We start from the raw sequence: 16,781 nt of genomic DNA on the forward strand, positions 1-16,781 counted from the left end.
ACAGCTGTGGATCCATGGAGGGAGGTCCCGCGGTGGGAACTGAGACAGCTGTGGGTCCTTGGAGGGAGGCACCATGGGGTACATGAGGGAGGCCCTTCAGTGGGAACTGAGACCGCTGTGGGTCCATCGAGGGAGACCCTGTGGTGGGAACTGAGGCAGCTGTGGTTCCATGGAGGGAGGTTCCCACGGTGGGAACTGAGACAGCTGTGGGGTCTATGGAGGGAGGTCCCACGGTGGGAACTGGGCTGTGGGGTCCATGCAGGGAGGCCCCACAGTGGCAACTGAGACAAGTTTAAGTAGTTGACCAGCAGCTGAACCCAGTGGCAATTGCGGAGAAGCCTGGGGTTGGGGATGATGACTTCGGCAGCCACCTGGTGTGGGCACTACTGGAGTAAAGCAGCATCTGAGGAGATGTGGAAAAGTTCAGTTTGATGGTTTTTGTTTTTGTTTTTGGAGACTGCATCTCTCTCTGTCGCCCAGGCTGGAGTACAACGGTGCCATCTTGGCTCACGATAACCTCCGCCTCCCAGGTTCAAGTGATTCTCCTGCCTCAGCCTCCCAAGTTGCTGGCTTTACAGGCGCCCTTCACCGCGTCTGGCTAATTTTGTATTTTTCGTAGAGACTGGGTTTCACCATGTTGGTCAGGCTGGTCTCGAACTCCTGACCTCAGGTGATCCGCCCGCCTCAGCCTCCCAAAGTGCTGGGATTACAGGTGTGAGCCACTGCACCTAGCCAGTTTGCTGTTTTTATAGTTTTGTATAAAGGCTAACTCAGCATCTCTCCAGCAACCAGGCTCAATGTGTGTGCCTTTTGTGACGTGCAGTACTCACCAGCAGCCCTTATTCCTGAGATGCACATGTAACGAGCGCACTTTGTGTGTTTTCTAGAACTACACGCAGTACATCCCTCTGTCCATATATGACCTGCAGACATGGATGGGCAGCCCCTCGATCTTCGTCTATGACTGCTCCAACGCTGGCTTGATCGTCAAGTCCTTCAAGCAGTTCGCACTACAGCGGGAGCAGGAGCTGGAGGTGAGCGCTCTGGTGCTCGGAGAGCGGTGTGGGGTTTGCCTTTGTTTTCCCTAGGGTTGGGGTTTGGGTGGGGAGGTTGGGAGGTGTTGGACATTCTCTGAATGGAGCAGGTCTCAGAATGCCAAGGGCAGGATGGCATATTCAATGCCGGGAGCTAGGGAGGCACTCAGCACACTTTTATTTTTTTTTTTTTTTTTTTTTTGAGGCGGAGTCTCGCTCTGTCGCCCGGACTGGAGTGCAGTGGCCGGATCTCAGCTCACTGCAAGCTCCGCCTCCCGGGTTTCCGCCATTCTCCTGCCTCAGCCTCCCGAGTAGCTGGACTACAGGCGCCCGCCACCTCGCCCGGCTAGTTTTTGTATTTTTTAGTAGAGACGGGGTTTCACCGTATTAGCCAGGATGGTCTCGATCTCCTGACCTTGTGATCCGCCCGTCTCGGCCTCCCAAGTGCTGGGATTACAGGCTTGAGCCACCGCGCCCGGCCCACACTTTTATTTTTGAAACATGTTCTGTTACAGCCCAGGCTGGAGTGCGGTGGTGCCATCTCCGGGCACTGCAGCGTCTGTCACCTGAGCCCAAGCAATCTTCCCTTTTCAGCCTTCCGAGAGGTTGAGACTACAGGTGCACGCCATACCGCCATGCCTAGCTAATTTTTGTAGTTTTTGTAGAGGTGGTGTTTCACCATGTTTCTCAGGCTGGTCTCAAACTCCTGAGCTCAAGCAGTGCATGTGTCTCAGCCTACAAAGTTCTGGGATTACAGGCTTGAGCCACTGTGCCCAGCCCAGTACAAACTTACAGGCTTATTTTTACATCTCATTTTACTCAATGTCAATTTTAATCCAAACATTAATAACATTACTAGGGTCGATTTGTGCTCCAACAGTCTCTGCCTCCAAGATAAATGTGAAAATAAAGCAGACACATTTATTTTAGGAGACATGGACCCACAGCTTCATTTCCACGGTCTTCACTTCCACCAGTGCCTTTGTTACTGCCCCAGTTTCTTTTTCTGTTGTGTTAAAAAAAAAAAAAAAATCCCCAACAACCACTAAGCTAAAATGATAGAAAACAAACAAAAACAGCTGCCATTGGTAGCTCCCCCTTCAAAAAGCGGAGAGCCTCTGCACCGCTCTGATAATGAAGAGACATTTTGCTTGGTTGTTTTAATTAATATTTGATGTTTGAATTAAACAGTGAATGCTGAGGACAAATTGAAGAGGCAGTTTCAATTAAGAGGCCTCCATCTTGTGGCCTGCACGAGAGTGTCAGAATGAAACATTTTGCAGCCTCAGGGGGGTCCTGAGTTCTGACTGGTTGCAGTATAAGAAATCCTCAATTTAGGAGCAAAAATGGTCTTGAGTATGTTTCCTCAAGCCTTTTTGAGTATATTCCATTTTAATGTATTATGTTTTCACATTTCATCAGAGGAAAATGCTGAAACAATCGGCAACAAAATTTGAAATTCTGTTTGGTAGACTTTCATGCTAATGTGTGTACAGTTGAATATTTTATGTGTATTACGTCTTTGTGAGACACCTCGAAAGAGTGATTAAGTATAATGTGCTTTGTCCATGAAAAAGGGTCCTCATGCAACACGTTTGTTTGTTTTCAGTGATGAGGGAAAGAAAGATCAAGGTTTGTATGATGAAATTTTCCCCTTGCTTTTAGGCATTTCGTCTTGGGTTACCCAGGGGATAGGTTATCTAATGAGCATTAAGGAATTCAAAGCATTGAGAGGTAATTTATTTTTTCTTGCATCAAGTAATAAATATTGCCCCCCAAAAAAGGCAGATTTTTACATTTATAATGTGTAAATAAAAATGCCACAGAATCCTTCCTGAGTTCACCAGATTTATGGGCTGTAGAGTGGCTAAGGGAAAGACCAATCCATCAGCCTTAGTTAATTAAAACATGTTAAATGGAGACCCGCTCCCCTTTCAGCAGAAAACCAGCGCCTCCAGCTCATGCATAATATCAAATGTTTGCATCCCAGCGCTTTGAGCATGTGCTCCGGCAGTACCGTGTGTGCTCGCTGTATGTTGCCAGGGATTAATCAGCCTAAGACACTGTTCATTTCATCAAGTGTAACAGAAAAGATTCCCATGCATCTTTTTTTAGGGGAAAAAAATGTTTAATTGACTCGTTCCACACGAAAGAGATCAGATGAAAAATATGTTAACTGAGTTGGCAAATAGACGGCAAGGCAATGCGATACCGTATGTCTTTAATTAGCTCTGATTTTTATCTTCGTTCTTTTCTTTAATTACAATGTAGATCAGTCTTATGTGTTTCTATTACACTTACTATTATTGGCTATTGTTCACTTGGTCTCTTACATAAACAGTGGAAATTAAAATGGTAAAATTAGCTCCTACCTAATATCTTAATGTTCATTTTAGTCGTTTTACTATCTGCTAGAGAAACAGCAGTCCTGTGCAGCCTGTTAGGGTTTTTCTTTTAAAATATTTTTTGCCTCTTTACGGCTGGTCAAATTCTTCGTAAATTTACAATATGTTTTAATACTTTTTATTGTATGACATGTGAGCTGAAAGAAATTGACAGGTGAATGATTTGTTCTAGTGTTAAAGAATTGATTAAATGTAATGCAAGAAAATGGTTATTTGAACCAGAAAGCCTCCAAATAATAAACATTAACACAAACATGAGTGACACAAATGTTAAGAGATGATGATCAGCTTTCATATTCTTAGTGGCACAGTGCTTGTCCTGGGACCAGGAGGTTTATTTATTGTGTACTTCTCTCTCAGGAGTGCCGTAGGTAGAGTAGAAGATGACTTCATGAAAGCACAGGTACAGTGTTGCACACACATCAGACCATCAGAGCCAGAAAATGGCATCTCTGTCACTCAGTAATCCTGCTTATATTTGTCATTGTGTCATATTTCTTTGTAATTTAAAAATTAAGGATGATATTCAAGTCTCGCCGCTTTCAGTCTTCTTTTATAAATATTTATTTTTACCAAATTATTATATGCCATGGTTTGAAAAATCAAATAATGCAGAAGGTTTATGATGAATAAAATAGTTCCTGGCCCCATACTTTCTCTGCTGAGAATCTGTGACCAAAGGCACCTCCTTTCCCTGTTTCCATTTCTAGTTCTTCCGGAGGGTGTCTGCTCTGTAGAGGACATGCTGAGACCACTGCTTCTTGATTCGTCGATTTTAGGTTATCTGTGTGCTTTCTGTTAGGGTACAAACCAAGAACAGAGATGCCATTAAGTCCTGTTTAAAGAATGGAGAAACGATGTGGAAGCCTGTTAGCAAAGAAGTCGATTACATGTAGATTACATGCTGGTTTAAATTCCTATGTGTTATTTGTATTCAATAGTGAATTCTAAAGAGAAAATTCTAGATTGAAGAGGCTGCGTCACTCACGACACCTTCTTGCTTTCCCTCTTATTCCCTCTGTTGGGTTTCTCTATACTTTGTAACCTTTGCAGTTTTAAGTCATATCCTTATGCTTATATTTCCAGTTTTATCAGTAATGGGTCATTTATTCCATTTTCAAGGCTCTTAGCTTCCTTGTACTTTCTTCTCCCTTTTTTCTTTTACAGCTTCTGTTATCTGCACTTTCTGCGATTGTCTGTCGTTCTCTGACCCCGATTAACACCTCTGTGCTTGAGTGGAGATTGATTCTATAGGAAGACAAGCATTAAACCTTGTTACCTGATTATGGCCACATAAATATTGCTCACTTAGTGGCTAAATAGAGTACTGTGATTTCCATTTTTATAACTGTTTTTGTTTGTTTGCTTGTTTTTCCTGGACATTTCCTATTTTCTTCTTGAATTATCTACCACGTTGCCACTTCCACCACTGATAGATCCGTAAGGAGAGCGGCAGAGCACAGAAGGCACCCTCTCCCCTCGTGTCTTCCCAGCTCTCCTGCCTCGCTCAGCCGATGGTGCCTGTGGCCTCCTCCCCAGCGTCAGCTGGCTCCCCTTTGTAACTCTCTGGGATCCATCCCTGTGTCTAGATCCCACTTCTTTCCCTCTCTCGATTTTCTCCTTTGTTCTCCTAGAGGAAATCCTCAAGCACCACCCTAAGAAAGGATGTTTGGCGGTCTGAGACCGTCAGTATTTGAAGCAGTGGAAGTAATGAAAAATCTCATTACTGGGTTTTAGACAAATAGCAGTTTGTCTTTTTCACTAATAAGGTCTCTGAGGCAAATGATCGACTTTTCAGCAGTGCCCCTGGAGACCAGGCATCCTTGGCCAGCTGGCTTTATCCTCATGGTTGCGATATGCCCACCACATCTGCAGGTGTTCCATCTGCTTGGGAGGCAGGAGAAAATGGGGAAGGGGCAGTGCTGGCCACAGCTGTCTCTTTTATAAGGAAAGAACAGCCCGCCCTCTGTGTCTGTGGCTTCCACATCCTTGGAGTCAACTAACTGTGGCTCTAAGACATTCAGAAAAAAAAAGTTGCACTGTACTGAACATGTACACTTCTTCTCACCATGATTCCCTAAACAGTACAGTATAACAACTATGTTTACAGCATTCACATTGTAGTAGATGTTATAAGTAATCTAGAGATGATTTGAAGTACACCAAAATCTATGTGTAGGTTACATGCAAGCACCACACCATTTTTTATCTGTGCGTTGGCAGATTTTGGCATCTGTGGGGGTCTAAGAACCAATACCCTGGTAATATTGAGGGATGACTGCAACAAGCCGACTTCGCTTTAGACGAAGTTGGCCAGAGCCAGGTCACGCAGCACCCCAGCTGTGGTTGAGGGGTGGCTAAAGGGAGTGGACTTGGGGGTGTCTGTGAGATAATCCGATGAGGACCATCAGCCACATTGCCTGGGTAATGTCATCATTCTAACTACATCCATTATCGATAGCGTAGGTATGGAATGTTAGGCAGTTTTCAGTCTTCCAATGGTAGCATTATTACTAGCAGTGGATGAGTAGATGTTCTTGATAAGTCTGCCACCTCCATCCAGATAAACGCCATAAGAGGAATATTTATTGTCATCGTACACAGTATATGTATTGACTGAGTTAGAGAGAGAGAAAAAAGAGAATTCAAATGTTTTTGTAACAACTTTTATCTTGGATACTAAATCCTTAGCCTATAAACTAGAAAGGAAGGTGAAGTCTTAAAGACACAGATGCTCTTGGAAACAGAGCCCATGAAGTCTTGTCCATCAGTTTCTTCTAGTGGATATTTCTCAAGGGCAGTCACAACTCACCATCACTGAAGACGGCAGTCAAGCCCGGAGTGAAATCTAGGTGAGTTTCTCTTCTTTTTAATGGGAGGCCAGTAGCGAATTCGGTTGGTGGTAAAGACAATAATGCCTTTCTTCTGCTGGGACAGCACAGGCTTGACTGCTCCAGTAAGTCTTGTTCTGCATGTAGCCATCTTTGTTTGGTTTGGGGCTGGAGCATAGGCAAGTTCTTGGTGGGAGCCATGAAAATAGCCTGAGAATGACTTCTGGAGAACAGGTTGCTGTGTGTCAGAAGAGTCTTGTATGAAAGTTCAGCCCTGGCCGGTGTGGTGGCTCATGCCTGTAATTCCTGCACTTTAGAAGGCCGAAGTGGGCAGATGGCTTGAGTCCAGGAGTTGAAGACCAGCCTGGGCAGCATAGCAAAACCCCATCCCTACAAAAAATACAAAAGTTAGCCAGCTGTAGTGACGTGCATGTGTCATCCCAGCTACTCTGGAGACCAAGGTGGAAGGGTCGCTTGAGCTCAGAGTTGGAGGCTGCAGTGAGCCGTGATTGTGCCACTGCATTGTGCCTGGGCAATAGCGTGAGATCCCCATCTCTTTAAAAAAAAAAAAAAAAGTTCAGCCCATGGATCACGGGCACAATTCACTTCTCCACTATTCCCCGACACTCTACAAGGCTTTTCTCAGGATGCTTCCGAGTAAATCATGTTTGTGTGGTGTCTCTAAACACGATTGTTTGGTCCAGTCCTGCCACCTCTAGCAGTACACTCCCAAAGCACAGAAACCTGTAAAACGGTCACTCACTGCCACGGCGAGAAGCTTGCTTGGGTCCACAGCATCCCTGAAGCTGCAATGACTTAACTGCGGCCCCCCCGCCCCCCCACCAATGTGAAAACCGATAGATGATACATTGGCTTCCTGCATTGATCCCCGTAACTAAATTTTATGTGAAATAAATATTGTAATTCTGCCAAAAATGACTAACGTCTAGAATCTTCAAGTTTCCTCAAAAATATTAAATGCGTGTCTCACAGAACTGAGGTACTCATGTTCTGAAATCTTTGTCATTCCTTTGCTACTCCTGTAGATGAGCACACTGCATGCCTGGCATGGAATTCTGCAGCAAAAGGCAGTTCTCAGGCTGAAGGTTGTGATTGTAGTGATTGCTGAATACCATCAGTTAGTTCTTTGGGTACCTCTCAACAGGTGTGTTTCTTGATCACCGTTTCCTAAACGGGAGTTTGTGTGTGTGAGTTTGCAAATCTTCTCCACGGACTTGCCATTGTCATGACATCTGTGATTCAGAGGAGGGATCTGCAGTGCCGATTCCACGGGAGCTCAGGCTCACCTGTGTTTCTCTTTCAAACGGTGATTTTCATAAGTGCTTCCCCTCTAATCTCATACTTGGTTGTTTGTAGGCAGTAGGGACATGAGCTGTCGTCTGTTATGTCACAACTGTATTAAGTGTTTCCTCTTTTCTAAGTTATCTCTGTCTCCTCCAGCATAATTTTTTTTTCCTTTGGTTAATTTTGATTATTCTCTCTCATACTAGAGATATGTGATGATTTCATTGTTTCTCATATTTAAGAATGAAGAGAAGCTGCCCATCACTGCGTGTCTGTGTCGGGAAGCGCTTGCCAGAGGGCTTTGCTCGATGGGAAGGAGGGGACGCTGTCTGCTGCGCTGGGGACTCACTGACGCCCCTACGCTGAGGTCTTTATTTCTCTGGGCTCTAAATGACCACACTAGCTGCCTTTAATTTTCCCCAGATACGTCAGTAACTCTAGAGGAAAAAAACTGCACCACCACCCTGAGTGCTTTCTGGGGAGGGTGGTGGTGGAGGATCATTGCAGGACACCTGGCTTCAGGCACACAGGTGAGACGTTGGCTGTCCTGATGGCAGGTCTTCAGGTAACCCATGCCTTCCAGCCCACACCACTCCAGGCTTGGGCATGGGGGCCGCCTTCCCATTTCCCTTCTCTGCATGCATTCTAGACACTTTCAATTCTTCTTCTTTTTTTTTTTTTTGAGACGGAGTCTTGCTGTGCCGCCCAGGCTGGAGTGCAGTGGCCGGATCTCAGCTCACTGCAAGCTCCACCTCCCGGGTTTACGCCTTTCTCCTGCCTCAGCCTCCCGAGTAGCTGGGACTACAGGCGCCCGCCACCTCGCCCGGCTAGTTTCTTGTATTTTTTTAGTAGAGACCGGGTTTCACCGCGTTAGCCAGGATGGTCTCGATCTCCTGACCTCGTGATCCGCCCGTCTCGGCCTCCCAAAGTGCTGGGATTACAGGCTTGAGCCACCGCGCCCGGCCTCAATTCCTCTTTTTAACAAAAGTTGGCCAAAGTCATTTTACATACCTTATAGTTTATTTATAGTAAGCTGTAAGAACCCATACTTGTGAAGGTTTTCAAAACGTTAGAATATCTGCTCCCTGGTGTGAAGAAATGTGTCATGTAGTTGAAGCACATATATTCATTCTCTCTCTTGCTGTCACACACACACACACACACACACACACACACTCCACCACCACAACCGAAGAGAAACATTTTTCATTTAGCAGAAATGCTGCCATTTCCACTGTCTATGGCAGAAGGGGAGTTCATCCAAAACATACAGTAGAAACCCCTTTAATTGGAATCCACAGAACAACCATCCGCAAAGCCCCGCTGGGGAGAATGAAGCCACTGTGAGAGGTTAAGAGGATGGTGGGGCAGGGCTGGTGCTGGGAGTGGACTGGCAAGCTGACTTGCCGATCAGAAAGGAAATAGGTCACAGGAAAAGGAGGGGAAACACAGGCTCATGGAAGATGAGATCCACACCTGCCAGTGGGTGCTGGGAGGGCAGCCCCACAGGGAGCAGGCAGCAGGAGCTGCCCAGCCTGGCCCCGTGTACCTGGCAGGCCTCGGGCTGTGGACACCCTCGCCTTTGGTTTGTGTGACGTTTCACAGTTGGTGGGACATTTGTGCCGTTTCATCCATCCTCAGTCTGCGCAGCTGAGCTGAATGTGACTGCCAAAGCTTTTGCTGCTTCTCTGTGCCCATGCACCATCCCTTTCTGTGGTTTGCATGGGGAGATAAAGGTATTTTCTGTTGGCACCTTTCACAACTCCCAGTCCTAGAATTTGGAGGCTTCAGTAAAAAGAAAAGTGATTTCTCTGCATAAAAGATTTAAGAACCCTTACTGCTGATGATCTTAAATGAAATTCACAGGCACAGCAAAGCGTATCATTAGCACAGACAACTTCCGGAGTGCAGCTGAAGTTCTCCTTTCTTCACAAACGCTTTGCCGAGCCTGAAATCTTCCTCGGCTGACCTAATACAGCAATCTCCTGCACAGCGGCCTTGACAACGATGCGTTGTGTTGTAGCCTCTCTTCTACTGTCGTCAGCTTACTTTCCATCTGTTACGTAAACCTGTCAGGAATACTCATGTTAAATTGATGCTCAGGAAGGATCTGTAGATTTGACTTGATAAATACATATTTGAATAAACTAACTTTAGTTGTCTTCTTTAGATGTATCTATGATGCATTAAATATATTTGATCTTTAATTGATTTGTATGAAATGTGACAAGAAACAAAACTTGATTAGCCTTAATTCATGAATACAATATACTATTTGCACTTGTCACAAAACTGGGAGCTTTCCCCAAATTCTTAGAGTTTAACCTTTTTTTTCCCCCTAATTTCATCTGTTTAAAAGTATTATCTGAAATTCCTTGATATTCTGGATCACAGCTGATGGCCAGCACTAGGGGATGCAGAATGGGACACTGTGATCCCAGCAGGATCCATCTGCCTGGCCCTGCTTGCTGTCGCAGGAACACTTCTGCGCCCAACACTGAGGCCGAGGGGCTCACCCTGCCCCGACACTGAGGCAGATGTCTTTCACAAGGGATCCTGGTGGCACAGGGCAGTGGAGTTTCTGGCTGAAGGTGGGGCCTCATGAGAGGAGAGGGGCAAATGGAAAGTAAGTGCTTTCACTGAACACTGAGGTCAGAAACACGGAAGAGGTGTTCATTCTCACCCATCCTCTCCAGCATCACACGATAAGCCCGTTTGCGCAGAAGGCAAGGGCAGGAAACAGGCATAGAGATCAGAAAAGAAGAAGTTAGACCATCTTTTCTTGAAGATGAAGTGATCACCCGTGTTGAAATGTCAGCCGTAAGTATCACCGTGGGATTTACAGAACACTCCATCCAACGGCAGCCAATACACACACTTTTCCAGTGTCCGTGGAACGTTCATCAAGGTCGGTCATAAAATAAACCTCAACAAGTTTTAAACAACACAGAATGTGTTCTTTAACCACAAGAGAATCAGCTACACATCAATAAACACAAGAGAAAAATCTATGAAAAAAATTAAACAATTTTTCTAAATAATGTATTTCTAAATAGGTATTTCTAAATAATGGGTCAGAAGCCTCAAGGGAAAATTTTAAAAAATATATAGAATTAGATGAAAATAGATGAAATTATTGAATTTCATAATGAAATTCATAATGAAAATAGATGAAATTATAGAAATTAGATGAAAATAGAATATACAACATATCTGTATTTATAGGATGCAGATAAAGCAGTATTGAAAGAGAAATTTATAGCACTAAATTTATAGCACTAAAATGCTTAGGTTAGAAAAGAGGAAAGATATCAAATTAGTAATATAAATTCCGGCCTCAAGATATTGGAAGAGTAAAATAAACCAAAAGCAGTCGGAAGAAAGGAAATGATAAGGAGCAGAAATCATTGAAATTGAAAACAGAAAAACAATGGAGAAATATCAAAAGCTGATTCTCAGAAAAAAATCAATAAAATGGATACATTCCTAGCAATACTAACAAAATAGAAGAATCAAGAGGGAGATGGGAAAATCTCTTACAGATCTTGCAGCCACTCAAAGAATAATGAACAACTTTACACTCTTAAATTCAGCAACTTAGAGGAAATGGAGCAATTCCTCGAAAACTCCCAGCTATCAAAATTCAACCAATTGCCTGTTCTGAGTATTATCTGTTCAGCATTAGATAATCTGAATAATCCTAGAATCATGAAAGAAATTGAATTTGTCGTTTAATTCTAATTGTCTGAAACATAAATCTCCAGGCATACATGGTTTCACTGGAGACTGTTGCCAAACATTTAAAAAAAACAAGCTCTTCCAGAAGATAGAAGGGTTGGGAACACATTTCAATTCATTTTATGAGGCCATTATTATCCTAATGCCAAAACCAGACACACCGTTCACAAAGAAAATAAAAAACAGCAAACCAATATCTGTCACAAACTTAGATGCCGAAATCCTCAAATACAATAATAGCAAATCAGTTCTAGCAATTTATAAAAGGAATTATATACTGTGACTTAGTGGGAATTTTTTACAGCTGTAGAAGTCTAGCTCAGTGTTTAAAAATTAATTAATGTACTTCGTAGCAACAGACTAAAGATGAAAAATCATACGATCCTATCAATTGATGCAGAAAACTCTTTCAACAAAACACAACACTTATTCATGAGAGAGAGAAAAAAAACTTGCAGTAAACTAAGAATAGAGAAGAACTTCAATTTGATTTTTTAAAAAATCTGCAAAAACCTACAGCCGTCCTTTTACTTACTGGTAAAAGATTGAATGTTTCTGCCTTAAGATTGGAAGCAAGGCAAGGATATCCATTCTTATCAGTGTTGTTCAATAGAAGTACTGGAGGTTCTAGCCAGTGCAATAAGACAAGAAAAAGACATCATTGGTTATCAGGGAAATGCAAATCAAAACTACAGTGAGGTGCTTCCTCATGCCACTAGGGTGGCAGCAATAAAACAGATGGGTAATAACAAGTGTTGGTGAGGATGTTGAGAGATTGGAATCCTTGCACACTGCTGGTGGGAATGTAAAATGGTACGGCTGCTTCAGAAAATAGTCTGGCAAGGTTCTCAAGATGTGAAACTGAGGGTTAGCCCGTGACCCAGCAAGAGAGTGGCATGCACTGTAGAATAGCACTTGGCCCATGCTAGGCATTCAGCTGACCCCTGCTGGCTTGGCTAATGAGCAGACTAAAAAGACTCCTCCCTGGCAGTGTGGGGGCCCTCCGAGTGGAGGGTGGTGCTGGTGTGGGGGCAATCCAGGTGGAGGGCAGTGCAGGAGGCCGTGGCAGGCGGTGGCAGTGCTTAGACTAAGGTGGTAGATATTGGCAAGGCAAATGTTTGCATCAGGGGTTCATTGTGAAGGACAAGTGATTCGCACAAGTGAAGGATGAAGATTAGATGGAGGACGCAAGCAAAAGAAGTTAAAGGCAACGCCAGTGTTTTTGGCCTGGGTGGAATGGAGCGGCTGTCTCCTGAGCCAGGAGGACCATGAGGCTGGAGGCTGGACGGAGGTCTTGGGGTGTAGGACACAAGAGCTCTCCTCAGGCAGTGTGGGCTGTGAGGTCGGTCCCATCAGAGATGTTTGTTCAGCATCTCCTGTAAATTAGGAAGGGTGACAGGGCATACAGCAGCACACAAGTGGACAAACCCTGGCTGTACTTTCCTGAGAATGCATCAGAAGGTAGTCAGTGTCATCCTGGAACAATGACTGAAGCCACAGGGTGGTGACGAGCCCCCATGTGGTTCGTGTGGCTGCAGAGGAGACGCCAGTCGAGGCCAGCACTCAGTGGTGTGTGTAGAATCTGGTAAATGGAGGGGCACTGACAGACCAGACCAGAGAAGTAGCCGGGGAGTTGGAGGGAAACCAGGACTCATGGCCTCAGTAAGTCAGGAAGAGCCTCAGGAAAGCCTCTAGAAATAGGGACCGTTCGCTGATTGCTGTGCTGCCGAGCGGCTCACACGATGAGGACTGAGGATGGACTGTTGCCTTTGTGGACACAGGGCCATAGCTGGACTTAACAAAAGCAGTTTCAGCGCAGGGCGGTGGGCCCTCATGTGATTCTAAACTCTTCAGGAGAGGGTGGGCGATGCCATGTGGAAGCTCCTGAGGGAGGTTTGTTTTCTTTACGTGGACGTTGTGAGAGCATGTGTTTGTGCTGATGGGAGTAACCTGGCAGAGGGAAAAGCTGATGTGTGGGAGGCAGAGAGCTCATGAGGGCGGCCCTTAAGTAGGTGTGAAGGGAACAGGATCCAGTACACGAGGGGAGGAGCTGGCTGGAGGAGGAGCGTGGACGGTGGTCTGGAGGGGGATGGCAGCACATGCGCACAGGGGCCAGGTTTGGAGGAAGGGTGAAGACACACGGCACAATCGAGTACAGGAGGAGCAGGTACACACACATACACACACGTGTATAAGCACATGCACATACAGACATGTACACATACACATGCACGTAGACAACATGCACACATGCACACGTATGCTCACCTACATTTACATACACATATGTACACACAGACATGCATATAGACATGCACCAATGCCACACACGTGTACACATGTACACATACACATATGTGTCCACACATATACATATACACATATGCACATACACATACAGTTGTATACAGAGACACACATACACATATATACATGCATGTGCATACATATAGACATGCACACATGCACACATACATGTGCCTATACACACACACCTATATACACATAGATACATGCCCACCTATACATACATATACACACATATACATGCACATGGAAACATGGACATATACACACATGCACACATATATACACAGGTACATGCTCATACAGACACGCACATCTACACATTCACCTATATACACACATGCACACATATATACACAGGTACATGCTCATACAGACACGCACATCTACACATTCACCTATATACACACATGCACACATATATACACAGGTACATGCTCATACAGACACGCACATCTACACATTCACCTATATACACACATGCACACATATATACACAGGTACATGCTCATACAGACATGCACATCTACACATTCACCTATATACACATGCACACATATATACACAGGTACATGCTCATACAGACATGCACATCTACACATTCACCTATATACACACATGCACACATATATACACAGGTACATGCTCATACAGACATGCACATCTACACATTCACCTATATACACACATGCACACATATATACACAGGTACATGCTCATACAGACATGCACATCTACACATTCACCTATATACACACATGCACACATATATACACACATGCACACATATATACACAGGTACATGCTCATACAGACATGCACATCTACACATTCACCTGTATACACACATGCACACATATATACACAGGTACATGCTCATACAGACATGCACATCTACACATTCACCTATATACACACGGAGTCCTGTATACTCACATACATACATACACATGTATATACATGTATACACCTAAACACATACACATACTGCTATGTGTGTTTTGGTGCCATGCCGCAGCCCATTCCTAGTGCTTCACATGCGTTCCTTTCTAATTGGTGTTTGTTTTGGAAGGTGGAGTGAGTACGTGTGTCTGGATCCGGCCTTATTAGATTGTCCTTTGCGTGCTGGGAATAACACCCACTTTCTGCTCAGCTCTTCCTAGTTTCTCCAGCTTTCCCTCTCCTCTTTGTTAACAGAATTGGAACCCTTCCTGTCTTCCTGTCTCTCTCCTGTAATTAGCCAAGGCTCTCTCTCTTATGACTCAGTTCATTAGAGTTAAGTAAGCAGACACACAGCAGCTGATGATGAACGAAGTGTTTCCGGGGGTGAAGGCACCCATCTGGCAGGGGCAGGGCCCTCTTTCAGGCTCCGCCATGCAGAGAAGAAGCCGCAAGGACCGAGGGCGGCCAGAAGGAGATGTCTAACCTGAGCCGTAGAACGTAAGAAGTTGCCAGCATAAAGACAGATAGGAAAGGCACGTCAGTGACAGAGGCAGGAGGAGAGGCCAGGACACGTGATCCACTTGTGTAGGGAGCTCCAGCAGTGTGCCCGGAGTGCTGGGCATTGCCAGGTCTGGAAGAGGTCATCAGTTTTTGGGAAAGGTGTCTGCGTGGGCTAGAAATCATGGAACAAATCATAAAGCCAGTAGTACTTTAAACCCAGATGCTGCTTTTATAACTCACTTTGCTACTTTGCCCTTGGCAGCAAGGGTTGGGGGCACAGCCCTGGCTACTAGCACAGCCCTGGTTACTAGCAGAGCCCTGGCTACTAGCACAGTCCTGGTTACTAGCCCAGTCCTGGTTACTTGCACAGTCCTGGCCGCTAGCCACCTCTGCTAGAGACTACCCAAAGAATATGCCATGAGTTAGCTCTTTCTCCCCCTCCTGCCACTGGTCAGCTAAGCCTTCCTCCTAAAAATCTCTTGTTGACAAAGAGGGTGCAGAATTTCCAGTATCTCCTTTAGTTGACTATCAGAGATATTAGCGTGATTTCTAGTTGACCATCTTCACAGAGTTGTAGAATGATCACAGAGCATTTAGAAGCTGTTGAGTTGCTAACAGCTAAGTGACTTTGAAATAATGAATACTTCATTCGGGGGAAACTCAGGGTCATTGTGACAAACTGTTGTTATGAAGAGGCTCTAGCTGGCCTTGGAAGGGCAGGCTTGAGGCTCCTCCACGTCCTTGGAAGTCTTCATCCACCAGAAGGAGCTCCTTCTGCTCTCTCAGCCTGGATGTGATAGTTGCCAGCAATAGGCACAACTTGGTTTTTAAATTAAAATCTAATATTTGATATACATAATTATATCAACGATATATTAAAAATATGACTTCTGCTTTGCATCTGCTGTTTCTGTTACACTGTGTGTCACGTGATGGATGCCTCATTAATATCTTTGACTATTAATAGAGTTGGATAAGTAATACACTGACTCCTTTAGCAGCCTCAGCCTTTCTTTGAACTTTGCAAAGATGGCCATTTGTAATTAGGTATTGTTGAATTGAGAATAAAAGTTACTTTAAGGCAGAACTAAAAGTGTTACCGAGGAGATGTTATTTTCAGAAAATACTTGGTAAAGACTCCTCTGGAGTTATTAGTACCGTATCTCATCATAAAGATGCCTCTTATATGGATTTGAGAAGGGAAAGAAGCAGCCCAGTGTTAACGTTTTATTTAGAAAATGTGAGGCCGGGCGCGGTGGCTCACGCCTGTAATCCCAGCTCTTTGGGAGGCTGAGGCGGGTGGATCACCTGAGGTTGGGAGTTTGAGACCAGCCTGGCCAACACTGGTGAAACCCAGTCTCTACTAAAAATACAAAATTAGCCTGATGTGGTGGCGCATGCCTGTAATCCCAGCTACTTGAGAGGCAGGAGAATCGCTTGAACCCAGGTGGTGGAGGTTGCAGTGAGCTGAGATCATGCCATTGCACTCCAGCCTGGGCGACAAGAGCAAAACTCCATCTCAAAAAAAAAAAAACACAAAGTGCCATGCAGGTGATCCCCACTGCCCCCACAGCAATGCATTCTACAGGGAGTGGATGGCAGGCCTGGGGTGAGCTGCCCGCTTACATCGTGAACTGCACGTGCACTGACTCCACGTTACCCACGCGTGGGGACGATGCAGCAGATGTCTTTTTTGGATCTGGTTGCTGTGTATCGCA

The 16,781-nt window shown here is 44.8% G+C and overlaps 1 protein-coding gene across 4 annotated transcripts in view; it reads left to right on the forward strand.

Moving 5' to 3' along the window:
* The window catches only part of RPTOR (regulatory associated protein of MTOR complex 1), a 418,953-nt gene that overhangs the window by 186,463 nt on the left and 215,709 nt on the right, over positions 1 to 16,781 (forward strand). For all 4 annotated transcript variants that reach the window (XM_033182532.1, XM_033182531.1, XM_033182533.1 and 1 more), the window contains one exon: positions 888 to 1,034. In XM_033182532.1, coding sequence (XP_033038423.1) covers positions 936 to 1,034 — 99 coding nt within the window. In that variant the 5' untranslated portion in view covers positions 888 to 935. The remainder of the gene's footprint in view (positions 1 to 887; positions 1,035 to 16,781) is intronic.

This window comes from Trachypithecus francoisi, unplaced genomic scaffold, assembly GCF_009764315.1.
Source record: "Trachypithecus francoisi isolate TF-2019V2 unplaced genomic scaffold, Tfra_2.0 Lachesis_group20, whole genome shotgun sequence".
NCBI classification, from domain to species: Eukaryota; Metazoa; Chordata; class Mammalia; order Primates; family Cercopithecidae; genus Trachypithecus; species Trachypithecus francoisi.